This window comes from Hylobates moloch, unplaced genomic scaffold (assembly GCF_009828535.3).
Source record: "Hylobates moloch isolate HMO894 unplaced genomic scaffold, HMol_V3 SCAFFOLD_12, whole genome shotgun sequence".
NCBI lineage: Eukaryota > Metazoa > Chordata > Mammalia > Primates > Hylobatidae > Hylobates > Hylobates moloch.
In genome coordinates, this window is record NW_026652287.1 from 64,746,555 (window position 1) to 64,773,994 (window position 27,440).

The 27,440-nt window shown below is 41.7% G+C and overlaps 1 protein-coding gene across 4 annotated transcripts; it reads right to left on the minus strand.

The window, feature by feature from the left end:
• Positions 1-1,308: 1,308 nt before the first annotated feature.
• Positions 1,309-19,706, minus strand: ZNF260 (zinc finger protein 260). 4 transcript variants are annotated; one of them, XM_032170638.2, is made up of 3 exons: positions 19,572-19,706; positions 16,274-16,476; positions 1,309-6,990 (listed from the first exon to the last, which is right to left on the minus strand). In XM_032170638.2, exon 3 carries the CDS (start codon positions 6,596-6,598, stop codon positions 5,303-5,305), a length of 1,296 nt encoding a protein of 431 aa, XP_032026529.1. In that variant the 5' UTR covers positions 6,599-6,990; positions 16,274-16,476; positions 19,572-19,706; the 3' UTR covers positions 1,309-5,302. The 4 variants fall into 4 exon arrangements, with proteins under 4 accessions (XP_032026529.1, XP_032026527.1, XP_032026530.1 ...); XM_032170636.2 differs by having other exon boundaries at positions 16,255-16,476; XM_032170639.2 differs by lacking the exon at positions 16,274-16,476 and having other exon boundaries at positions 19,572-19,652.
• Between the last annotated feature and the right edge of the window lie 7,734 nt (positions 19,707-27,440).

The window sequence follows — 27,440 nt, forward strand, 5'->3', positions numbered from 1 at the left end:
GCATGTTTAGGGAGTTACATACATGCCCATCTGAGGCGTTTTTCCTTTATCTGGTGGCATGTGCCCCTGGAAGGTCATGTCACCATTTTGTCTCTTAACACACATGGCCAAGAAGCTGCTGCTCCCTGGGACTGCATTCAGTTAACACTTTTAATGTTAACAGGTGTGGACCATCAGGAGCTTGTCCCTCCTTGGAATTATCTTTTTTTTTCTTTTTGAGACGGAGTCTCACTCCATCACCCAGGCTGGAGTGCCATGGTGCAATCTCAGCTCACGGCCTCTCGGGTTCAAGTGATTCTCCTGTCTCAGCCTCCCGAGTAGCTGGGACCACAGGCATACGCCACCATGCCTGGCTAATTTTTGTATTTTTAGTAGAGACAAAGTTTCATCATGTTGGTCAGGATGGTCTTGAACTCCTGACCTCAAATGATCCGCCCGTCTTGGCCTCCCATAGTGCTAAGATTACAGGTGTGAGGCACTGCACCTGGCAGAATTATCATTTTTAAAGAGGCAATATCAAAACTGCCAAACTATTACCTGACATTCCTAGTTGGTGGGCGGAGAGCCCTCACCTGCCTTGCTCATGCCTAACTACATGTAACTATAAAATTCATTAAGATAAATTTATGCAAGAAATCTTGTGTGTGACCAAGTTGGCTATAATTAGAAGACAATTATTTGTCTAAATATTTAGCTTTGATATTAAAAATACACTAATATAAAATGGCCAGGCACGATGGCTCGTGCCTGTAATCCCAGGACTTTGGGAGGCCAAGGTAGGTGGATCACTTGAGCTCAGAATTTCAAGACCAGTCTGGGCAACATGAACCCTGTCTACAAAAAATAGAAAACTAGGCTGGGCGCTGGTGGCTCAAGCCTGTAATCCCAAGCACTTTGGGAGGCCAAGGTGGGCGGATCATGAAGTCAAGAGATCGAGACCATCCTGGCCAACATTGTGAAACCCACTCTCTACTAAAAATACAAAAATTAGTTGGGCATGGTGGTGCACGCCTGCAGTCCCAGCTACTCAGAGGCTGAGGCAGAATCGCTTGAACCCAGGAGGCGGAGGTTGCAGTAAGCTGAGATGGCGCCACTGCACTCCAGCCTGGGCAACAGTGCAACACTCTGACTCAACAACAACAACAACAACAACAACAACAACAACAACAACAACAACAAAACAACAACAACAACAACAACAACAACAACAACAACAACAACAACAAACACCAAAAAACGGAAAACAATAGCCAGGCAGCCAGGCATGGTGGCGCATGCCTATAGTCCCAGCTACTTGGGAAGCTGAGGTGGAGGATGGCTTGAGCCTGGGAGGTGGAGGTTGCAGTGAGCCAAGATTGTGCCACAATACTCCAGCCTGGGTGATAGGACCAGACCTTAACTCAAGAAAAGAAAAAGGGGGGTAAAAAGACAAATAATCCTATAGAAAAATGAGCTAACAATATGAAAACTCTTAAAGAAGCAAATCTGGGAGCAAATGAGGTTTATACTCATCAAAGAAGCATACAATTAAGTAGCATCATAGGATCTACTGCAGAGCCAGAGGATATGTTGTTCTTTTGGACCTGACTGACAACATCTATTAAAAAATTTAAAATAACATCTATCCTTTGATCTACCAGTCCCTTCCCTGTAATCTGACCCACAGAAATAAAAACAACTGAAATTGAAGGGGTGATTACATGAATTTTTATTGTAGCATCTCTTATGGTGGCAAATAAGCAAACTGTGAGTAAACAAGGGGCAGCTGAATAAATTTACAGTACACAATATTAGAGAATATGATGTTGCAATTGCTCATCTTACTCTGACCATCATAATCATTCTTTTTCCTGGGTCCAGGACCATGGCTAACTCATGGCACAAAAAGATAGTCCTCCTGGTTTGGTCTGAATTTGAGTCCTAGTTATTCTGGTGGCTTCAAGGCTACACAAGCACATGGACAAAACACTTAAAAAACATGAAAGATAGCCGGGCGCGGTGGCTCACGCTTGTAATCCCAGCACTTTGGGAGGCCAAGGATCACGAGGTCAGGAGATCGAGACCACGGTGAAACCCCGTCTCTACTAAAAAATACAAAAAATTAGCCGGGCGTGGTGGCGGGCGCCTGTAGTCCCAGCTACTCGGAGAGGCTGAGGCAGGAGAATGGCGTGAACCCGGGAGGCGGAGCTTGCAGTGAGCCGAGATTGCGCCACCGCACTCCAGCCTGGGCGACACAGCGAGACTCCGTCTCAAAAAAATAAAATGAAAGATTATTTAAGTAAAGCAAAATGAGGAATGGAGGAAGACAGTTTAGATTCATATACACATACATATATTTTATTTGGGTATATTACCTCAGAAAATCAACAACTGTCATTTTTAATCTTATCTCAAGACCAACTTTCAGAAATGCTAAGAAGTGCTATAGTAATATTAACATTATATTGAGTTTAAAAGAAATTAATATATTTAAAATCAATCTTCAGTTTTAATGCTGTATACCCATTTTCATAATCATTCAAAAATATCAGGCAGGGCACGGTGGCTCACGCCTGTAATCCCAGCACTTTGGGAGGCCAAGGCGGGCAGATCACCTGAGGTCGGGAGTTCAAGACCAGCCTGACCAACATAGAGAAACCCCATCTCTACTAAAAATACAAAATTAGCCGGGCGTGGTGGCTCACGCCTGTAATCCCAGCACTTTGGGAGGCCGAAGCGGGTGGATCACCTGAGGTCGGGAATTTGAGACCAGCCTGGCCAACATGGTGAAACTCCGTTTCTACTAAAAATACAAAATTAGCCGGGCATGGTGGCGCATACCTGTAACCCCCCTACTCAGGAGGCTGAGGCAGGAGAACCACTTGAACATGGGAGGCGGAGGTTGCAGTGAGCCAAGATCGTGCCATTGCACTGCAGCTTGGGCAACAAGAACAAAACTCCGTCTCAAAAAAAAAAAAAAAAAAAAAATCATTAGTAGCTTTCTCTGTCAATTTATTGTGGAAAGAAATCAAGTAAACAGAAATTCTCAAAAACATTTGCTTCAAATAAAAGAACATTGTTTAGGTGGAAGATCTCCTTTTTCAGCACTATCTTCCCAAGGTAACAAGGGGGTTGCAATTGACTTGGGTGTGTCTGACATAATTGAGAAAGACATTTAGTCTGCAGGTTAAAAGTGAAGATGAAATCCAGGAGTTAATGTTTTACTCAATGGCTTATAAAAAAAATTTAAGAGTGACACAGTTTTCTTATTTTAAAAGTGGCTAATTTCTAATGCTAATACTGGTCATGCAGAGTATTAAAATTTCTGATAAATGTTTTAGTAAAAACTAATTCTCTCCATGTCTGTGCATATATTATTTAATAATATGATCCTTAAATGTATGTGATCCAACCAACCTGTGGCAAATCATAACCTCTAAGATTATATACAGATTAGAACTACATACAGATTATGTAAAATTTACTCTTGTGACACATGAGTTAGTTTAATTGCATTTAAGTTGCCACCCCCATTAAAAATTATTTCATATTTTAAAGATATGATGTTAGAAATATCTTCTATAGAATATTAGTATCTGACTAGGAATGTAAGTCCATTATGTTTCATGTACAGCTTCCTCACTCCTATCTGGACTTTTTAATTTTCAGAAGTTTAAGGAAATAAATAGCACGAATGATAGAATGAACACAAATATTACCACCACCCAGAATTAACATTTCCTTATGTTTACTTAGAACGTTTCTTTTCAATAAGAAATAGATACAAAATTGAAGTATCCTTTAACTACCATGCTTGGTAACATTTCCCTTCCACCTCCTTTCTTCCTAGAGGTAACCACTCCACTTTTGGGAATTGAGTACATACATATCCTTTCAATCCATTCTTTAGTTTTACATCATTTATCCATAACCAATTCTTAGTACGAGGGCTGGTTAGTGTTGATTTTATTGAAATTCACAGAAGCATCATTACAATATGTTCATCATCTTTCTTCACTCTAATTTTTAAAATATTTCTGTTAATATATAGACTTAATTTGTCACTTAACTGCTAGAGAGTACTCTATTATGTTACTATATCACATTTTATTCATCTATTTCACAAGAGACAGCATTTGTTTCCAAAATTCTGGCTACTATAACTCATGGTGCAATGAATTGTACAGCTACACACCAGTACATGACTCCCTGTGTTCATGTTTCTTGGGTATATGCATATATATAGTAGTTCCCCCTTATCCACAGCTTTGCTTTCCATGGTTTCAGTTACCTGTGGTCACCACAGTTCATAAATAGTTGAGAACAGTACAATTAGGTATTCTGAGAGAAAGATCATATTCACATAACTTTTATGATTACAGTATATTGTTATAATGTTCCATATTATGTTTATTATTGTTTTAAATCTCTTGCTGTGTCTAATCTGTAAACTAAATTTTATCATAGGTATGTATATATAAGAAAAAAACATAGACATAGAGTTTGGTCCTATCTGGGTTTCAGGTATCCACTGGGGGTCTTAGAGTCCATCCCTTGCAGAAAATAGGGGACTACCATACTGAAGAGTGGAACTACTGGGTATTCTGGAATGTTTTAGAAATTCTTCCCTGCCCTAAGGTTTTAAAAACATCTTCTTATAACACTGTTATATTATTAAGTATTGCTTTTTGCATTTTAGTCTTCGGTACTTCAAGAATTCATAATAAAAATATTTTATCATAGGATGATGGGAGAGATTATTTTTCCATATGAAGAGTCAATTAATTTTTAAATAATCCATGATTTCCCCACCAATCTGGGATACCATCTCTATCAATTACCAATTCCCCATATATTCATGCACATATTTCTGAATTCAATATTCTGTCTCAGTCTGTTTTATGACTGCTTCAACAACAAATAATTTTGATAATTCTAGTTTTACAAGTCATATATGTAGCAAAACATCACAAAAATGATAATTTTGTCTCTTAATTTCAAATCCTCATACGTCTCATATCTATTTCTTATGCATCTGTAGGCCTTCCAGGAACACATTAAGTAGCGTCCATGACTAGATCCTAACTTTAACGAGAATACTCCTAGAAGTACAGCATCGATAATGCTTGTTGTGGGAGTTTTGGGGGTACGGGTTTTCTTTATACTATAATACTTATTAAACATCATAGTATTTAAGTTTTGAATTGCTGCTGAAGGACTTCCCACATTCATGTCACTTTAATGTAAAATGAATTTTCCAATACACTATTAAGTGTAAAATCTGCTGAACGTTTTGCTAAATCCAAGGCATTCATAGAGAACTTTAATGAGTATGAATTCTCTGGTGTCTAATGTGATGTGACTTTTGGCTGAAAGCTTTCCCACATTCACTACACTGATAGGGTTTTTCACCAGTATGGATTCTCATGTGCAGAGCAAGGGTTGAGAACTGAGAAAAGGCTTTCCCACATTCATTACAACCATAGGGTTTCTCACCTGTATGGCTTCTCATATGCACAGTAAGAGATGAGCTTTGACAGAAGGCTTTCCCACAGACCTTACACTCATAAGGCTTATCACCCGTATGAATTCTCACATGTACAATAAGTGACGTGATTCGAGAGAAGGCTTTTCCACATTTATTACATTCATAGGGTTTCTCTCCTGTATGAATATTGTGATGTTTAATGAGGTATTGCTTCTGCCTGAAGATTGTTCCACATTCATTACATTTGTAGGGTTTCTCTCCAATATGAATTTTCTCATGCTCAGTGAGATTTGATTTGCCACTAAAGGCTTTCCCACATTCCTTACATGTATAAGGTTTCTCTCCTGTGTGACTTCTCTGGTGTCTAATGAGGCTTGACTTCTGAATGAAAGCTTTCCCACACCCTTTACATTCATAAGGTTTCTCTCCAGTATGGATTCTCTGATGTATAATGAGGTTTTCCTTCTGGCTAAAAGCTTTTCCACACTCACTACATTTAAAGGGCTTCTTTCCAGTATGGATGTTCTGATGTTTAATGAGGTATTGCTTCTGGCTGAAGGCTCTTCCACACTGATTACATTCAAATGGTTTTTTCCCAGTATGAATTTTCTCATGCTCAGTGAGATATGCTTTGCCGTTAAAGGCTTTCCCACATTCCTTACAAGCATAGGGTTTGGTTCCTGTATGATTTTTCTGGTGTCTGATGATGGTTGGCATCTGAATAGAAACTTTTTCACATTCATAAGGTTTCTCTCCAGTGTGATGTTTCTGATGAGAAAGGAAGTTTTCCTTCTGGCTGAAGGCTTTTCCACATTTATTACATTTGTATGCCTTCTTTCCTGTGTGACTTCTAAGGTGTAGAGTAAGGGATGAAACTCGAGAGCACACTTTACCACATTCAGTGCATTCATGAGATTTCTCTCCAGTATGCATTTTCTTATGCTCTATGAGGTTTTGCTTTAGGCTAAAGGTTTTTCTACATTCATTACATTCATAAGGTTTCTCTCCAGTATGACTTTGATCATGCTGAAGGAGATCTGATTCATGCTGAAGACTTTCCAACATGCCTATCATGCATGTGAATTTAATCAGGAGACTTCCCTCGTAATAAGGATGAAAGCTTTCCCACATTCACTAAATTCATATGGTGTATTTTCAATATTAATTCTCGGGTATCTAATGAAGTTAAATTTATGATGGAAGACTTTTCTCACATTGATTACCCTGAGATGAGATGATTACAAAAAGGGATAAAATGTAATATTCTCTTTATATTCTTAATGGTTCTTATACAGCTTCTCTCATATTTAGGTATAAATTGTGTGTAAATTATGTTTCAAACTCTTTTAAACTGGGTCCCATACACAGAAGGGTAGTCTTGAAGAATCAGTGACTGTGTTCAGAGGAAATACTTTATTTCCTAAATTTTCCCTCAGTCCGTATTTTCACAGAGAAAGATGAGACTTAACTTACAAGTCTTTCATGTTGTGTCTTTATCTGTTTATAAACTTCCCAGGCTTCTTCTAAAAGGAAGTACAAAAAAATCATCATTGAAAAAGAGTTAATATAATATATAGTGCCTAGCATGTAATAAGCATCCAATAAATTAGGTTATCATTATCATCAACATAACATCACTAACACTTTTGAAGTTTCCCAATATTAATATAATTTCAGAAATGTGTTACTATAAAATAGATTCTTTTTTTTTCCTGAGACGGAATTTCGCTCTTGTTGCCCAGGCTGGAGGGCAATGGTGTGATTTTGGCTCACCACAACCTCTGCCTTTTGGGTTCCAGCAATTCTCCTGCCTCAGCCTCCCGAGTAGCTGGGATTACAGGAGCCCGCCACCATGCCTGGCTAATTTTTGTATTTTTAGTAGAGACGAGGTTTCTCCATGTGGGCCAGGCCGGTCTTGAACTCCCGACTTCGGGTGATCCACCCGCCTCAGCCTCCCAAAGTGCTGGGATTACAGACATGAGCCACTGTGCACGGCTGTAAAATAGATTCTTTATCCAAGCCTAGTCTCATTATAAAATAAAGTTCAAATACAAATAACATTCCCAGGTATGTGTAATTTTAACTGCTTTTAAATGTAATGCAGCACACTTCATAAATCAGTAAAATGAGAGAAAACAAGGCTAGGTATGGTGGTTCACACCTATAATCCCAGCACTTTGGAAGGGTGAGGCAGGAAAATTGCTTGAGGCCAGGAGTTTGAGAGCAGCCTTGGTAACATAGCGAGACTCCCATCTCTATAAAAAATTTAAAAACTAGCCAGGCATGGTGCCTATAGTCCTAGCTATTAAGGAGACTGAGGTGGGCAGAATGCTTAAGCCCAGGATTTCAGGGCTGCAATAAGCTATGATTGTGCCAGTGTCTGGGTGACAGTGCAAGACTCAATCTTTTATTTTATTTTTTTGAGTCGGAGTCTTGCTCTGTCACCCAGGCTGGAGTGCAGTGGCACGATCTTGGCTCACTGCAAGCTCTGCCTCCTGGATTCACGCCATTCTCCTGCCTCAGCCTCCCGAATAGCTGGGACTACAGGCACCCACCACCATGCCCTGCTAATTTTTTGCATTTTTAGTAGAGACGGGATTTCACCATGTTGGCCAGGATGGTCTTGATTCCTGACCTTGTGATCTGCCCGCCTTGGCCTCCCAACGTGCTGGGATTACAGGCGTGAGCCACCGCACCCAGCTGACTCGGTCTTTAAAACATAAAGAATAGGTGAGAAACAGGATGAAAGGACAAATACTTAAAAGACTGGGAGTGCATAGGAAGACAGGGCAAAAATAAAATGAACAGAAAAGTTTAAATAAGGTGCTTATTTCTATGTCTTCCCGCAACACCATTAAAATGACAATAAAAGGGTGAAGAGGGACACATAAGAACTAAAAGGTTAAGAAGATATCAGTGGACAAAAAGTATTAGGAGGACTAGGGATAGTGGCTCATTCCTCTAATCCCAGCAGTTTGGGAGGCCAAGGCAGGAGGACTGCTTGAGGCCAGGAGTTTGAGATAAGCCTAAGCAGTACAGCAAGGCTTTATCTCTACAAAAATTTAAAAAATTAGGTAGGTGCGGTAGCATACACCTGTAGTCTTAGTTACTTGGGAGGTTGAAGTAGGAGGATCGCTTGAGCCCAGGAGTTAGAGGCTACAGTATGCTATGATCATGCCATTGTAATCCAGCCTGGGTGACAGAGTATGACCTTGTCTCTAAAAAAAAAAAAGTATTAGGAAATTTTGGAAAGAAAGTAAATAGAGAACTGTAAATTAACAGCAGAACTGAGTGGTTTAAAGAAAAGCCAGCAGATGTGGGTGCCACCTTCACAGGTCTGTAACACAGATATTAACAGGCTCTATTAGTGGAGAAACTGGGCAAGAGTGGAAGGCAGGGCTTACAAAATGACTGTGAAAGGACCAGCTAATGCCCTGAACTCTCCTAGCTGGACAGAAATGTGAAGTTTATCATCCAGACAAAACGAAGAGGCTCCAAATTTAGTGATGACCAGCAAAGTAATGAGAGCATCCTAGTAAGAGAAGAATGAGTAAAAGTTTATACGTGTAACACAGGCTCTTCTACTGTTAGATTCCGAGAATGCTGGTGGTTGCTAGGTGTCAGATGATGGAATAATTATTTTCTTTTTTCTTTCTTTTTTTTTTTTTTGGGACGGAGTCTCGCTCTGTTGCCCAGGCTGGAGTGCAGTGGCATGATCTCACTGTAACCTCTGCCTCCCGGGTTGAAGGGATTCTCCTGCATCAGCTGCCCGAGTAGCTGGGATTACAGGCGCCTGCCACCGCGCCCGGCTAATTTTTTTATTTTTAGTTAGAGACGGGGCTTCGCCATGTTGGCCAGGCTGGTCTTGAACTCCTGATCTCATGATCCACCCGCCTTGGCCTCCCAAAGTGCTGGGAATACAGGCATGAGCCACTGCGCCCGGCCCGGAACAATTATTTTCTGAAAAAATGAGAAGACCATGAGAACACCTACAGATGCTAACATTTGGAATCATCTAACGAAACACATCTATATTACTGATTGATGCACAGTGAAAACCACCATTTTACAAGCCCCGCTTATGTACACAAATTAATGTAGAGCTAAAGATCAGAAAACATTTGATGAAAGCCCTAACATCAAAGCCAGATCAAACAAAATACAAGGTAAACAGCAGAAAAACTCACCCATATAACACTACAATTAATATCATGGAAAGTTAGGAGATTACTGTTATCACTGCAATGAAATATTAACAGTGTTCTATAAAGAGGTGTTTTTAGAAATAAACAATATTAAATTGATCTTAAAAATTCAGTATGTTGGGGAAAGAAAGTCTAGAAAATCTCCTAGAATAAAAAAAGGAAGAATGGAAGAAGGGAGAAAGAAAGAGTGTAATGACTGGAACATTAGTGGGTTAGTGGAAGAATCTAGAAGGTCCAACAACTACTAAAGAAGTTCCAAAGAAAGTATGAAGAAAAATGAATACAGGACATTTTCAAAGAGCTAATAAAGAACACTTCCCAGAATTACAAATCATGAGTCTACATACTTAACAGGCCCATTGAGTACAACGAACATTCCATTTAAAAAGATCCCAGAGAAAGCACATCAATACAAAATTTCAGCTAGGGATAAAAAGAGGATCCTAGTTTGAGACCAGCCTGTGCAACACAGTGTGATCTTGTCTCTACTAAAAATAAAAAAGATTATCTGGGTGTGGTGGCATATACCTGTACTCCCTCCTACTTGGGGAGGCTGAGATGGTAGGATGGCTTGAGCCCAGGAGAGTGAGCTACGATTACGCTACTGAACTCCAGCTTGGGCAAGAGTGAGACCTTGTCTTAAAAAAAAAAAAAAAAAAAAAAAAAAATCCTAAATGTTCCAAAACATTATTTATCATTTAAAAGGAAATAAAAGACATACCACATCGAAAAGGCATCAGATTGCAAGACAATGGATAATCCTAACCATAAGTTACTTCCAACCTAGACTTCTAGGTTTTACAGTTCTGTTTGAAAGCTTGGGAAGAATCAAAACGCAAAAATGGGAAACTAAGCAAACAAAACAAAGAAGCGAATATTAATTAAAAGAAAAGCAAAAGGTTACACAAGAAATCAAACAGAATCATAGCAAATCATTTGGTTTACCAGTCTACAATGCTTACGTTATAGTTATGTAAATGCTTACAAAGGCTTTAATAAAAAAGCAGTGATCTTACTAGTATCAGAAGTCAGAAGGGGAAGTATGGGTATAACATACTGGGGGTAACATTTCAGAACCCCGTTAGTAACCGAGAAAACAACCACTCTCAACCTCTGAATTCAAATCCATAAAATACAATATAAAGAAAAATGTATACACATTTATAACATATTTTATTAATCAGTTTATCCTATATCTTGAAAATAGATTATAAACCACCTTTTTAAATGCCCAAAGAACATTCTCAAAATCAGCCCATATAGTAGCCTATTCCACAAAGTAGTAAAGGATGGACAAAATACTCTGACCAAAAAAACAAAAAACCCAACACATAGAAATGACAAACAAAAACAAAACCTTTCACTTGTAAATTTCAAAATCTATTGGTTTGAACAAAACCTTTGGCCAGGGAAAATTAACGCTTGGAGAATGAAGTTTTAGCATAAAAGCTTACATCATTTTAAAAGAAGTAATAAAATAAGCACTCAAAGTAATTAACATAAGAAAAAGTAAATATAAGAAAAACAGACTGGGTGCGGTGACTCACGCCTGTAATCCCAGCACTTTGGGAGGCTGAGGTGTGCAGATCACTTGAGGTTAGGAGTTCGAGACCAGCCTGGCCAACATGGTGAAACCCCATCTCTACTAAAAATACAAAATTAGCTGGGTGTGGTGGTGTGTGCCTGTAATCCCAGCTACTCGGGAGGCTGAGGCAGGAGAATTGCTTGAACCCGGGAGAAGGAAGTTGCAGTGAGCCAATATTGTGCCACTGCACTCCAGCCTGGGCAACAGAGTAAGACTCTGTCTCAAAAAAAAAAGAAAAGAAAAGAAAAACAGAAAATTAGTAAAAATAGGAAAAAGAAATTAATGTATTACAAACAGAAAAAGAGAAATAATAAATTCATGAGTGGATTCTTAGGGAAAAACTTAAAAGAAGTAAGAGTAAAAAAGAAAAAGATATTTGGAAATAACTATAGATAGAAAATCTGGACAGTACAGACTATTTTGTTAAACCCCATGCAAATAGAAAACTTAGCAAGTATAACCTATGCAAACTGAAACCAGAAAAGACAGAAAACCTAAACAGAAACATAAACATAGTACAAAATAGGGCTGTGTGTGTGGTGGCTCACGCCTGTAATCCCAGAACTTTAGAAGGCTGAGGCAGGTGGATCATTTGAGCCCAGCAGTTCAAGACCAGCCTGGGCGGCCAGGCACGGTGGCTCACGCCTGTAATCCCAGCACTTTGGGAGGCCAAGGCAGGCAGATCACAAGGTCAGGAGATCGAGACCACTCTGGCTAACACGGTGAAACCCCGTCTGTACTAAAAATACAAAAACAAAAAAAATTAGCTAGGTGTGGTGGCGGGTGCCTGTAGTCCCAGCTACTCGGGAGGCTGAGGCAGAAGAATTACTTGAACCTGGGAGGCAGAGGTTGCAGTGAGCCAAGATAGCCCCACTGCACACCAGCCTGGGTGACAGAGCGAGATTCCGTCTCAAAAAAAAAAAAAAAAGACCAGCCTGGCCAACACTGTGAGACCCTGTCTCTACAAACAATTTAAAAATTAGGTGGGTGTACTGGCAGGCGCCTGTAGTCCCAGCTGCTCACAAGGTTGAGATGGGAGGATTACTTAAGTCAGGAGTTCAAGGCTGCAGTGAGCTGTGATCATGTCACTGCACTCCAGCCTGGGAGACACAGTAAGACCTTGTCTCAAAAAAAAAAAAAAAAAAAAAAAGAAAGAAAGAAGAAAAAGGAAAAAATAGAGCTCTTGCTCCTTAAAGCCCAAGGCATGGATGGCTTAGCATGTGAATTTTACCAAACTTTGATTAGATAATGGTATTATTTAAGTTTTCCAATTACTTTTTAAAAATTCATGAAAATTGGTATGATGCATAACAGATCAGGACTTATGCTACTATATTCCAAACAATCCAAAAGAAAATTAAAAATTACATCTCCTTTGTAATTAAAACCCTAATCCTTCACACACTTATCAGAATTGAATTTTTAACACTGTAAATGACAATGCTGAACTGAACTAGAAAACATAATCAGAATAACAAGTAAAATGGTTCTTTCAACACTTATCCCATGGTTTAAAAAACATTCTCAGGACCGGGCGCAGTAGCACATGCCTGTAATCCCAGCACTTGGGGAGGATGAAGCAGGCAGATCACTTGAAGTCAGGAGTTTGAGACCAGTCTGGCCAACATGGTGAAACTCTGTCTCTACTAAAAATACAAAAATTAGCCAGGCATGGTGGTGGGCACCTGTAAATTCCAGCTACTCAGGAGGCTGAGGCAAAAGAATCGCTTGAACCTGGGAGGCAGAGGTTGCAGTGAGCCAAGATTGTGCCACTGCACTCCAGCCTGGGTGATACAGCAAGACTCTGTCTCAAAAAATAAAATAAGGCTGGGTGTGGTGGCTCACGCCTGTAATCCCAGCACTTTGGGAGGCGGAGGCAGGCAGATCACAAGGTCAGGAGTTTGAGACCAGTCTGGCCAACATGGTGAAACCCCGTCTCTACTAAAAATACAAAAAATTAGCTAGGCATGGTGGTGGGCGCCTGTAATCCCAGCTACTTGGGAGGATGAGGCAGCAGAATCACTTGAACCTGGGAGGCAGAGCTTGCAGTGAGCCAAGATCGCACCACTGCACTCCAGCCCAGGTGACAGTGTGAGACTCCATTTCAAATAAATAAAAAAATAAAATAAAATAAAATAAAATAAAAAATGCTTTCAAAATATAAGTCAAAATGCTGTAATGGCAAGCAAACTCTTAATTGTATTATGTGTAAATAGTGACCTGTTAAAACAAGGGTTGGCGCCAGGCTCGGTGGCTCACGCCTGTAATCCCAGCACTTCGGGAGGCCAACGCGAGTGGATCACCTGAGGTCAGGAGTTCAAGACCAGCCTGGCCAACATAGTGAAACCGTGCCTCTACTAGAAATACAAAAAATTGGCTGGGCATGGTGACATGTTCCTGTAGTGCCAGCTACACAGGAGGTGGAGGCAGGAGAATCGCTTGAACCTGGGAGGTGGAGGTTGTAGTGAGCCGAGATCACACCATTGCACTCTGGCCTGGGCAACAAGAGCGAAACTCCATCTCGAAAAATAAATAAATAAAATAAAAAACAAAAACAAGAACAAAAACACCACAAGGTTGGCAAACTAAAAGAGTTTTTGGAACATGGCCATGTTTATTTATTTTCTGGTCCATGATTACTTTCACAGAATAATGCTTGAGTTGAGTAGCTGCAATGGAGACCCTGTAGCCTACAAAGACTTAAATATTAACCATCTGGCCCTTTACAGAAAAAGCTTGCTGAACTCCTGTCCTAGAGTAGCAATTCCTCCATCTTCTATCTGGCTGAAACCAGGGTGCATTGTTGATCCAGCTCCAACCACAACCAGATAATAAAGAGAGAACCTGGGAGGAATCCATATCCTTCAGGGACCATAAGCACCAAAGTTAGCATGCAAATATTGACTATTCACCACATGAGTGTTATGTGACTAAGAAATCAATTCCTATATTCCTTAAACTGGCATTTTGAGGTTTATTATAGTCACTTAGCTTTACTGTGATTAGTACACTTTTTATTGCTTTATATATCATGAATCTGAGATGCCTAACAAATACTAATCACCAGCCTGGACCTCTCTCCTCCACAATCAATTCAAATATCCAGCTGACTACTCAACATTTCCACTTGGATGTCTAATAGTGATCTAACTTACCCTGCCCCTATTCAAACTCTTGCTCCAGCTCCCAAACCAACTCCTCTCAAATTCTTCTCATCTCTTTAAATAGCAATCTCATTCTCCTTGTTGCTCAAACGATACTTCTCTTTCAGTCAGATTACACACTTTTTACAACCTCGTAGCTTACTGGCTATTTTGGACAATCCTCACTGTGACCACCAAGGTCTAAGCCACATGTCTTGCCTGGATTATTTAACAGCCTCCTTACCAGTCTTGCTACTTTAGCTTTCACCTCTTTACACTTCTCAACACAGCAGCAACAGTAATCTTGTCACAGTCAAATCATGTCACTGCTCTACTTGAAAGCCTTTTTGTATCCTCATAAAAACATTTAGAAGCATACAGCAGACACTGTTAACAGTGGCTGCTTCTGGGAAACAGGGGATTGAGGGCCAGGAATGAAGAGACATATCCGATTGTTTTAATTTTCTATCAAGTATACATATTAAATTTTGACAATAGTATTATTTCTTTTTTTTTTTTTGAGATGGGAGTCTCACTCTGTCACCCAGGCTGGAGTGCAGTGGTGCGATCTCGGCTCACTGCAACCTCCGCCTCCTGGATTCAAGTGATTCTCCTGCCTCAGGCTCCTGAGTAGCAGGGATTACAGGCATGCACCACCTCGCCAGGCTAATTTTTGTATTTTTAGTAGAGATGGGATTTCACCATGTTGGTCAGGCTGGTCTCGAACTCCTGACCTCATGATCCGCCTGCCACGGCAGAATTAAGTGCTGGAATTACAGGCATGCGCCACCATGGCCGGCCATTATTATTTCTTTTTAAAATTAACAGGGAAATGAACTAATAGGAAGTCAGCACTAATCCCCAAGCCTGTAATATTGTTAAAAAGCAGGAGGTGACACAGTGTTGGCCTATGATGGCTGGAGGTAGGAAGACAATAGAAAACAAGAGTAGGGAAGTAAAATTCAATTCTGAGGAATATAACAATGGAAGGAGAAAGAATGATAGAAAGTTAAAACGTAAAGAAAAGAATCTACTTGCTAGTTTTTGAAAGTTTTTTTATTGATACATAATAGTTGCACATAGAATGATTAATTTTTTTCATTTATTATTATTATTATTATTATTTTAGACAGAGTCTCACTCTGTTGCCCAGGCTGGAGTGCAGTGGCACAATCTCAGCTCACTGCAAGTTCCACCTCACAGGTTCACGCCATTCTCCCGCCTCAGCCTCCTGAGTAGCTGGAACTACAGGCGGCCGCCACCACGCCCGGCTAATTTTGTTTTTGTATTTTTAGTAGAGACAGGGTTTCACTGTGTTAGCCAGGGTGGTCTTGATCTCCTGACCTCGTGATCTGCTGGCCTTGGCCTCCCAAAGTGCTGGGATTACAGGCGTGAGCCACCACACCTGGCCAGAATGATTACATTTTAAAGAAAATAACTTACATGCTAGTTTTTGAAAGCTAACAGATCTATGAAGGACTAAATGCTTAAGGAAATGCATCTAGGCATACAGGGAAAAGTGAAAAATGGAGAATGTTAGTGAAAGGAAGAAAAGTGAAATTGAGGCTGTAAAAAAATCACAACATTGAGGCTGCAAATGATGTAGAATTACTGGCATCCAGAATAGATTTTAGAAGAGCAATCAGTCCTCTAGAATCTGATAAAAGGGATACATAGATTCAGGAAGACAGTCTGGAAATGTCATTTAGGTATCTAAAGAATTCCCAGCAACAGTCACACTAAAAGACAAAGGCTAGTATGAAAATCTCAAAAAAAAACCAAAAACCCCACAACTCAGAGGCTGCAAATTCTCACTGAATAACTGCAATAAGTCTTTATCTCATTCATACCTACCAGGTTCTTGCTTACTCACACAAAGAGAACCTTGTTTACATTTCTTTCTCAATCATCTGTTGCTGTTCTTGTTTTAAGTGCTGACTTTAAACTTGTGAGCAGAAAAATGACACTGGACTTGGATGTTATGGTTGGGGAACAAAGCAGCATCCCAAAATTCAGGGAGAGCCCTTAGAACTCTAAGAGGTTTTGCAGCTCCTGAGGATGTACAAGGAAGCGGGCCTGTGAAAAAGAACAAAGTAATGATGACTCTTTGGCTTTGGCCTACATGTGAGCAAATGGAAAAAGAGTATTTGTACATAGCTTCTTAGGCCAGATCCATTATGCCATTCAAAAGCTCTACACATTTCAATGGCCGGGCACGGAAGCTCACGTCTGTAATCTTGGCACTTTGGGAGGCCGAGGCGGGCAGATCACTTGAGGTTAGGAGTTCAAGACCTGCCTGGCCAACATGGTGAAACTCTGTCTCTACTAAAAATACAAAAATTAGCCAGGCATGGTGGTGGGCACCTGTAATCCCAGCTACTCAGGAGGCTGAGGCAGGAGAATCACTTGAGGCCAGGAGGCAGAGGTTGCAGTAAGCCAAGATCACGCCACTATACTCCAGCCTAAGCGACAGTGGAGACTCCGTCTCAAGGAAGGAAAAAAAAAGCTCTAAACATTTCAAAAATGAGAAACAGAAGGGACCTTATTTTCAGAATTTAGGTTACACAGAGAAACTATGAGAGACTAAGATGCCAGAGTTATCCACAATCACAACCTGTGCAGGTTCCTTCAAGCAGGTGTCACTTGTGACCTTGCTCCTGACTGAAGTCACATTTTTGAATATAATTTTTCCTCATAACACTTTTCTCATAAATATGAAGTAACCAATCTTGAGTGATATGGAAAAAATACAGGAAATTATTCTGATGGCATTTATAGGTCAGAGCTCTAAAAAATTTAGAGGACTAGTATTTTACTTAACTAGGAGAAGTTAAATATAATAAGTGTCCTATAATAATAGTTTTCCCTTGATATCACAGGAGATTGGTTCCAGGATCACTGTGGATACCAAAATCTGCAGATGCTCAAGTCCCTTATACTTTAAATATAAAGCCAGGCACGGTGGCTCACGCATGTAATCCCAGCACTTTTGGAGGCTGAGGCAGGTGGACCACCTGAGGTCAGGAGTTCGAAACCAGGCTGGCCAAGATGGTGAAACCCTGTCTCTACTAAAAATACAAAAATTAGCTGGGCGTGGTGGCTCACACCTGTACCCCAGCTACTTGGGAAGCTGAGGCAGGAGAATCGCTTGAACCCAGGAGGTAGAGGTTGCAGTGAGCAGAGATTGTACCACTGCACTCCAGCCTGGGTGACAGAGTGACTCCATCTCAAAAAAATAAAAATAAAGTGAATGGGGCTGGGCGCGGTGGCTCACGCTTGTAATCCCAGCACTTTGGGAGGCCGAGGCGGGCGGATCACGAGGTCAGGAGATCGAGACCACGATGAAACCTCGTCTCTACTAAAAAATACAAAAAATTAGCCAGGCGTGGTGGTGGGCGCCTGTAGTCTCAGCTACTCGGAGAGGCTGAGGCAGGAGAATGGCGTGAACCCGGGAGGCGGAGCTTGCAGTGAGCCGAGATTGCGCCACTGCACTCCAGCCTGGGCGACAGAGCGAGACTCCGTCTCAAAAAAAAAAAAAAAAAAGTGAAAGGAAGTATACTTACATATAACCTATGCACATCCTCCCATATACTTTAAAATTATCTCCAGATTACTTATCATACCTAATACAATGTAAATGTCTGGTAAATAGTTGTTATACTGTATTGTTTAGGGAATCATGACAAGAAAAAAATCTGTACATGTACAGTACAGACACAACCATCGCAAGCTTAACAACAGTTATGATTCATGTTTGTTGAATCCGTGGAAGCAGAGCCTACAGACACAGAGGGCTGACTGTATGTTCATTCACTGATTCAGCAAACATATACATTTATGATTATGTGTGCTGAGAAACCTTAGTTTACAATTTGTAATGGGATATAACAAATGAAAGGATCAAACTTACTCAGAAGCCTTCTCTAAGATTTAAGAGCCTTAGAACATGGCTAGACAGTGCTATGAATTGCTGAAACAGGTACAGAGGGAAATAGATGGAGGCGGACTGCAGGAAGGAGCTCTTTAGACATAAAGAGCTTGAAGTTCCCTTGCAACTTCCAGGTGGACTGCACATTGGGCAATTAGATAATATGGATTAGGAGCTCAGGACAAGCCTCCAGCAGAAACAGACATTTATTAGTCATCTGTATTAGATGAAGCCATGGCAGTGTAATGTTGTTGCTGATAGGAGTACTTAGAGGTGAAAAGATGATCAAGGCCAGAAACTTAGAAACACCAATAGTTAGGGGTTAAAGCAGAAACTAAGTCCTGTCTTCTTTGTATCTTTTACTTTTTCTGTATATTTCAAAACTATTAACCCTGTTACTTTTTTATTTTATTGAAAAATATGTTAAGAATAAGTGTGACAAGATACTTGAAGATAGAATACTTCTATCTTTGTGTATAGAAGAAAAAATTTCCCCATATTTACAAAAGGCCGGGGAAACCCTGATTAAATTAGGAGTCAGATTGCTGCCCTCATTGACGAACTAAGAGTTTCTTGACCTCTGCGCTAAAGGCAGGACAAGTAGCTTCCCAATTCTGTGCCGTCTGCACTATTGGAAACTACCTCTTAAAGATATTCCTTAGTTCAGGGTTTCTCCAAGCAACTGCACCAAAGTTTCTCCAAAGTATTAAGAAAAGTCAATGCCTACTGGGTGTACAGGCATCCAGTAACAAGTTTTTCGGAAATCTTTCCTCTTTAAAAAAATAGTGGAAAGGTAATGCTGATTTTGTTTTCTACTCCACAGTAGGTCTGCTTTTATATAAAAAAATCACGTTTAAAATTACTTATCCGCTCAATTCCTTAGCCTTTTCCGTTTCCTATTTTCCAGAAAACGCATCTTTATTATTTTAGAAATGAGAAAAGTGAGGCTTAGGTTACTACCTCACAAAGCCATCCGTCCATCCTCACAAACTTGGAACCAGTTTCTCACTAACTCTGCACCCTCAACACCCCCTCACACTCTCGGTCACCCACCCGCGAACCCACCCATACTGTACCCCTGCCTCCAGCCACACAAGCTCGGATCACCGCACATCACAGAAGGCGATTCCTCCCCTCCATGCTCCTAGCCCCGTTGCAGGCACTGCAAATCCTCCCTTCCAGCGTCCCTGGCCCGTTTCAGTGTCCAGAAACCCAAGTCCCACAGGGCCGAAACCCAACTCACCAACAGACAAAGACGACCATGGCGAGTCGGAGATTCCGCGCCTGCGCAGTCCTTCGGCGGGCAGCGCTCCCAGAGGTCCCCTGGGCTGGGCCAGGCCCCGGCTCAGAACCGGACGGAATCGACAGATCTTGGCCCGTCCTCCGTGCCACTCTTTTGAGAGTAGACTACATTTCCCAGAAGGTTCAGCAGTTCGAGTCAGCTTTTCGCGCGAACTTTTCCTCCGCCGGAGCTTATGGGACTGTCTCCCTGGCCGGGGCAGGGGTGTAAGGCCTTAGTCTTAGTTTACTCTATCCCTGGGATTGGGTAGTGGTGTGCCACAGATGTAACATCAGCTTAAACACGCTGTGCTGACTTTATGTAACAGCCACGGTGCGATACTAAGCCAGGACACCCAGGAGACTCTCAGACACGGTTCGGGAATGAAGGTAATCCCTTTGGCTGGGCTCCAGCCAGGCGCCATCTTGCTCATCGCGGGCGTGGCGCTGAACTACATTTCCCAGAAGGCGCCGCGCCCTCGGCCCCTCCCCTCGCGACTTCCGCGGCTCCTTGGAGAACCGCACGCGACCCAGGTGCTGGGCTGAGAGGGTCGGCTCGGAGACTACTGGATCCGGAGGAGGTTGGAGGTGAAGCGTCTGGAATCCGGTGTGGAGGTTGAGACTGAGTATTAAGTCTGTTCAGGCGGAACGGGCCGAGGAAGGGCGGTTGTGAAATTGTGATTTTGTGACTGTATGTCCTAGCACAGTGTGTGTGTGTGATTGTGATTGTGTGTGACACCTTGTGTACGGATGTGGGGAGGACTCTGCGGGTTTCCCGTGAGTCCCTATGTTAGGACTGTTAATGTATGACTGTGTAACGCTGTGTGAGGGTGTGGGTTAGCTGTGACTGTGTGCCCGCGGTGGGTGTGTGATTGTGACTCTGTGACCATATATATGTTCGTCTGTGTGCTATAGGGAGCTTTGTACTTGTGTAGTTGTGACTGTGTGTCCTTGTGTGGGAGTATGGAGGGTGGGTGCTTGTGACTTTGTGTCCAGTGGTGGGTGTGTGACTGTGAAGCACTGGGTGTGCGTGGAGTTGAGACTGTGTTTGTGTGTCTTTGACCAAATGTCACACATAGCCATATGTGAGAGCAGAAGACAGCTCGGCCCCGTGATAGTAAAGGGGATTTTTCTATGACACTGAGTTTTGAGTTGGAAGCCCCAGTTTCCTCTGATAGCCCTCCCACGGCGGGGGAGGGGAACGCAGAGTAAGCTCTGGCCTTGTCATTTGGGCCCCAGCGGAGGTGTATTGTCTCCCTTCTCACTTCTGTCCTCCACGAGAGGTTCCCCAGAGGAGAGGAAATAATGGTTGTGATATCTAAAAGCCATGTTTAAGGCGCCTTGAAGTTTTCCCTTTGTTCCTGAAATGCTTTATTTTTCCAAGACCTGATTTTTTTTTTTTTTTTTGAGATGGAGTCTCGCACTGGCGCCCGGGCTGGTGTGCAGTGGCGCGATCTCGGCTCACTGCAACCTCCGCCTCCCAGGTTCAAGCGATTCTCCTTCCTCAGCCTACCGAGTAGCTAGGATTACAGGTGCCGGCCACCACACCCGGCTAATTTTTTTTTGTTGTATTTTTAGTAGAGACGGGGCTTCAGTATGTTGGCCAGGCTAGTCTCGAACTCCTAACCTCGTGATCCGTCCACCTCGGCCTTCCAAAGTGCTGGGATTACAGGCATGAGCCACTGCGCCCGGCTGATTTTTTTTTTTCTTAGCAAATGCCTAAAAGGACTTACCAAGTAAGCTGGAATCTTCTGTTTCTCTTTGGAAATATGTTCCTAATTTTCTCTTATTATAGCAAATGGTTCAGTTTATCATGTATGCTTAGTTTGGTTTTACTTATATACATATGTAGATATATGTGCATATACATACAAATACATACACATTTGTATATGCACATATTGAAATGTATCTCATTTTAAGTGATATTTTAACTCCTACATAATTGAAAGCTATTTGAGAATATATTAAATCGTAGATACTGTTGTTTTGCCACATGTGTGGCTAACCCAATATCCATTCCCTTCTTTATTGCTATAAAAGTCCTGATCTTGTTTGTTTGCTCTGCTTAAAGAAAAACAAACAGAAAACAAAAAACCCAAACTCTACATGTTCTAGCTTCTCCTGTTGATGTAAGTTAAAGTTCTTAGATTGGGCTTCTCAGTTTTTTTTTTTTTTTTAAATGGAGTCTTCACTCAGTCACCTAGGTTGGAGTGCAGTGGCGTGATCTCGGCTCACTGCAACCTCCACCTCCCGGGTTCAAGCGGTTCTCCTGCCTCAGGCTCCTGAGTAGCTGGGATTACAGGCGCCCGTCACCATGCCCGGCTAATTTTTGTATTTTTAGTAGAGAAGAGGTTTCCACCATGTTGGCCAGGCTGGTCTCGAACTCCTGACCTTAGGTGATCCGCCCGCCTAGGCCTCCCAAAGTGCTGGGGTTATAGGCGTGAGCTACTGCACCTGGCCACTCAGGCGGTTCTTTAAAGGTGTGGGGATGGGGTGGGGCAGGCTTGGTGTGCATGCATTCTTTTTCCCCTTTCTGTCTGGAATGTGGATATCGTGCTACGTGCAGAGCAGCTATCTCATAACCATGCATTTTTTTTTTTTTTTTTTTGAGACAGAGTCTTGCTCTGTCACCCAGTCTGGAGTGCAGTGGTGCAATCTCAGCTCACTGCAGCCTCTGCCTCCTGAGTTCAAGCGATGTTCCTGCCTCAGCCTCCTGAGTAGCTGGGACTACAGGCGTGCACCACCATGCCCGGCTAATTTTTGTAGTTCTAGAAGAGACGGGGTTTCACCATGTTGGCCAGGCTGGTCTCAAACTCCTGACCTCAGGTGATCCGCCTGCCTCGGCGTCCCAAAGTGCTGGGATTACAGGTGCGAGCCACTATGCCCGGCCATAACCATGCATTTATAATGGAAGGAAGGGGATGAGAGTTTACAATGTCATATTAAATGAAAATAGAGGATTTTAAGTTATATATGTTGTGTGAAAGCAATTTGATTAGAAGATATGTATATTCTACCTATCTATGCATGAAATGTGTAGTTGCACTTTAATTTTCTTCATTATAACTAGACTCAAGCTTGTGAAAGAAGGGACTTGTCTTTTTGTTTAGTTGTTCCATCTTCACCATTTACAATGGCTAGCACATAGTTGGCTCTCAGTAAATATTTGATTAATGAAAGAATAGTAAGTAGTTAATAAATGATAGCAGTGCTACTTAGTTTCTTCTTGGTTGCACAGAGGAAACATGCCCAGATTGCCTTAGGTTTCTGTTACTCTCTGAGATTACTCTGTGTTAACTCTACCTCTGGGGTAGGGAAGAGGTATGCCAAGGGGTATTATAAGCCAACATTCTTCAAACTGGGTATAAGTTCTTCATCATCCATAGGACTTTTGATGTTGGGCAAAAGATATTCACTGCTTTGATTATTTATTGTTTTCTTTGATTATTGTTTCTGTAAAGCATAAAATATCAATTTTTCTCACCTTTAAACTTGATTATTAATTTTGATTAATACATATTTCTTCTTTATTTATTTATTTTTTGAGACAGAGTCTTGCTCTGTTGCCCACGCTGGAGTGCAGCGGCACACTCTCGGTTCACTGCAACTTCCGCCTCCCGGGTGCAAGCGTCTCCTGCCTTAGCCTCCTGAATAGCTGGGATTACAGGTGCACACCACCACGCCTGGCTAACTTTTTGTATTTTTAGTACAGACGGAGTTTCACCATGTTGGCCAGGCTGGTCTCGAACTCCTGACCTCAAGCAATCTGCCCACCTTGGCCTCCCAAAGGGCTGGGATTACAGGAGTGAGCCACCGCACCCAGCCAATTCTTTTTTTTTTTTTTTTTTTTGAGACGGAGTCTCACTCTGTCGTCCAGGCTGGAGTGCTGTGGCACTGTCTTGGCTCACTGCAACCTCTGTGTCCCAGGTTCAAGCGATTCTCCTGCCTCAGCCTCCCGAGTAGCTGAGATTACAGGTGCCCACCAACACTCCTGGCTACATTTGTATTTTTAGTAGAGATGGGGTTTCGCCATATTGGCCAGGCTACTCTAGAACTCGTGACCTCAAGTGATCTGCCTGCCTTGGCCTCCCAAAGTGCTGGGATTATAGGCATGAGTAACCGCACCTGGCCAGATTTGGATTCTTAAATGCCAATTGAGTTCTTAACAGGGAAATACTAGAAGCATTTCAGTTACATAAGGAAAGAGACAAGAATATATATCACCATTACTATTTAACTTTTTTTTTTTTCTTGAGATGGAGTTTTGCTCTTGTTGCCCAGGCTAGAGTGCAATGGTGCGATCTCAGCTCACCACAACCTCTGCCTCCCAGGTTCAAGTGATTCTCCTGCCTCAGCCTTCCGAGTAGCTGGGATTACAGGCTTGCGCCACCACACCTGGCTAATTTTGTATGTGTAGCAGAGACAGGGTTTCTCCATGTTGATCAGGCTGGTCTCGAACTCCTGACCTCAGGTGGTCCACCTGCCTTGGCCTCCCAAAGTGCTGGGGTTACAGGTGTGAGCCACCATGCCTGGCCCTTAACTTCTTTTTTTTTTTTAAGAGATGCTTGGTAGAGTAATTAAACAAGTAAAAAGATTTAGAGGCAAAAAAATTCTGAAAAGAGGAAATAACAATGACATTAAATGCATAATTCCATAGGAAGTATGTCTGGAAGATAAATGTTTATGTTTACATTTTTAATCACCCTCTGAACCTGAACTTGAGTTAATTAGACTCATTTATTACTAATCTTTACAAGGGCTCTATTGATCTGTTTCCAACACCATACTCTACTTCCATTCTCCTTCTGCTGTAGACACTCATTCAAAATGATTAATTTGTTGGACGTGGTGGCTCACGCCTGTAATCCCAGCACTTTGGGAGGATGAGGCAGGCGGATCACCTGAGTTCAGGAGTTTGAGACCAGCCCATCCAACATGGCGAAACCCCCGTCTCTACTAAAAATACAAAATTAGCCAAGCGTGGTTGTGCACACCTGTAATCCCAGCTACTCGGGAGGCTGAGGCAGGAGAATTGCTTGAACCTGGGAGATGGAAGTTCCCGTGATCCGAGGTTATGGCATTGCACTCCAGCCTGGATGACAGAGTGAGACTCCAACTCAAAAAAAAAAAAAAAAAGATTAATTTTATCTTTATGCTTGAAAATGTTCTTACAAAACATATATTTTACATACATGTATTTAAAAAACATATATAAATAATGTCTCCTGTTCTTTTTCACTAATCACAATGTTTTTACAATTATCTGTTACTATGTAAACATTTATTTCAAGGCATTGATCACATTATCTACCTACTCTTCCAGGGAATGGACATGCAGATTGCCTCCATACCCTCCCACCACAGGAAATGCTGAAATTAATAATATCATACATATCCCTTTATGGGCCAGTTTGAGAATTTCTTAGGCCACAGAATTTCCGGGTCATAGGATATGAATTTACTTGACTAAGTGGTGCCAGATTCTCTCCAGATTGGTTGTACCAGTACAGACTCCCACCAGTATGGAATGAGTTTCCATATCTCACATCTACATGAACACAGCACTGTGTAGCTCTCTCATAGTTATCAGTCTAAAAGGTATAAAGTAGTATTTCTTTGTAGTATTAATGTGCATTTCTCTGATTGCAAGTGATTTTGAATATCTTTTATGCTTGTTAGCTTTTTCAGCTTCTTGTTTGTAAATTGCCTTTTGTACCTTTTGTTAAAATGTAATTGGGATTAGTCTTTTTCTTGTTAATTTGCAAATGTTTCTTACGTTTTCTAGATATTAACTCTGACAGTTTTAGACTCTGCTGATATCCTCTTATGTATTGTTTAATATACTTTTTATTAAACAGAAATACTTATTTTAATATTATGTGTTTGTGTATATTTATGTGGCTTTTGGTATTATTATTTAAGAAACACTTTTCTGGCTGGGCACGGTGGCTTACGCCTGTAATCCCAGCACTTTGGGAGGCCAAGGCGGGAGGATCACCTGAGGTCAGGAGTTCGAGACCAGCCTGGCCAATATGGTGAAACCCCCCATCTCTACTAAAAATACAAAAATTAATTGGGCGTGGTGGCGGGCGCCTATAATCCCAGCTACTCAGGAGGTTGAGTCAGGAGAATTTCTTGAACCTGGGAGATGGAGGCTGTAGTGAGCCAAGATCGTGCCACTGTACTCCAGCCTGGGCAACAAGAGCAAAACTCTGTCTCAAAAAAAAAAAAAAAAAAAAAAAAAAAAGATTTTTCTCCTCTAAGGTCACGAAGAAATTCTAATACATTTTTGTCTCTTGACCTTGTAGTTCTACCTTACACAGTTAGGTCTTTAACCTATTCCAGAGTAAAATTTTGTATTTAAAAAAAAGAAAACTATTCTCCCATAATTGTCTCCTTCAGCTCTTCTCTGTGAGATGGTATTTTTTCCTGCCTCTGGATGAAATGTCTGTCAAGTGTCATTATAGTCATTCTTAAGTAATAAAAAATCCAGTAGACAAGATCAGCCTTAATTTGCTAAATGAAATACCTGGTATATTACAATGATTAGTACTCTAAACTGTTTAAAATTAAGACTTCTTTCTACAACTGAATCTTAGGTAAAGATGGACACCTGCCTGAGGGAAGGAATACGTGAGCAGCTTCCATTTCCCCTCCATGGTCTTCTCAGCTTCCTCCAACAGTAGATTGTTAGGCCTCCCTAAAGTAGGAGAAGAGGAAGGGGAAGGAAGAAAGGTAAGAGACAGGAAAGGTCTTACTTAACTGGTATTGTTATAATCAGTGTTTGGTTCTCTCCTGCCTTCATGGATAGTCAAAGCTGACCCTTTTTCTTATTGTTAGGTGTTTTCCCAGGTTTCTAAGCAAATACCTTGCTGCAGATCTTCAACTGCAGGGGAGGCCATGTTGCCAGAACATCGTGTTTACAGAGGCCACTTAAAATCCTTACGTTAACCCTAGGCATACTGTGGTCTTCCTTTTCTGGTGGGTCACATTGACCCTCCAGAAGTTCTCTAGAACAGGATCCAAGATCTCCTGAGGTCAGCTCACTCCATATGGTCCATATCCTGTCACCACGTAGGAATTAAGTTCCTACCTCTGTTTCTCCTAAATGCCAGGAAAAAAGGTAAAGTTCTCCTAAGAACTCTCTTAACACACTCCCCTTTGGATCTTAGAGGGACTGGGATGGATCGGGTCCGCTTGCTTGGTTTGATTAGAGGGGGAAACACTCACCTCCTTTCCTCAAGGTGCTGAGAACACACCCACAAGCTCTTCCCAAAAATAGTCCCACCTCACAAAAAGTCCTCTTAGCCTCCCCAGCCTCTCACGTGTCCTTGAGGTATGTTGAACTGTAGCAAAAATTGTTTATAGCCAGTTTCTTTTTTTAATTTTAATTTTTAAAAATATGGTCAGCTGGGCACAGTGGCTCATGCCTGTAACCCCAGCAATTTGGGAGGCCGGGGCGTGTGAATCACCTGAGGTCAGGAGTTCGAGACCAGCCTGACCAACATGGAGAAACCCCGTCTCTACTAAAAATACAAAATTAACCAGGCATGGTGGCACATGCCTGTAATCCCAGCTACTCGGGAGGCTGAGGCAGGAGAATTGCTTGAATCCCAGAGGCGGCAGTTGCGGCAAGCTGAGATCGTGCCATTGCATTCCAGCCTGGGCAACAAGTCTCAAAAAAAAGAAAAAAAGAAAAAAAAAGATAGGGTCTTGCTCTGTACTCCAGGCAACCTTGGCTCACTGCAGCCTCAACCTCCTGGACTCAAGTAGTCCTCCCACCTCAGCCTCCTGAGTAGCTGGGACTACAAGCACATGCCACCACAGCTGG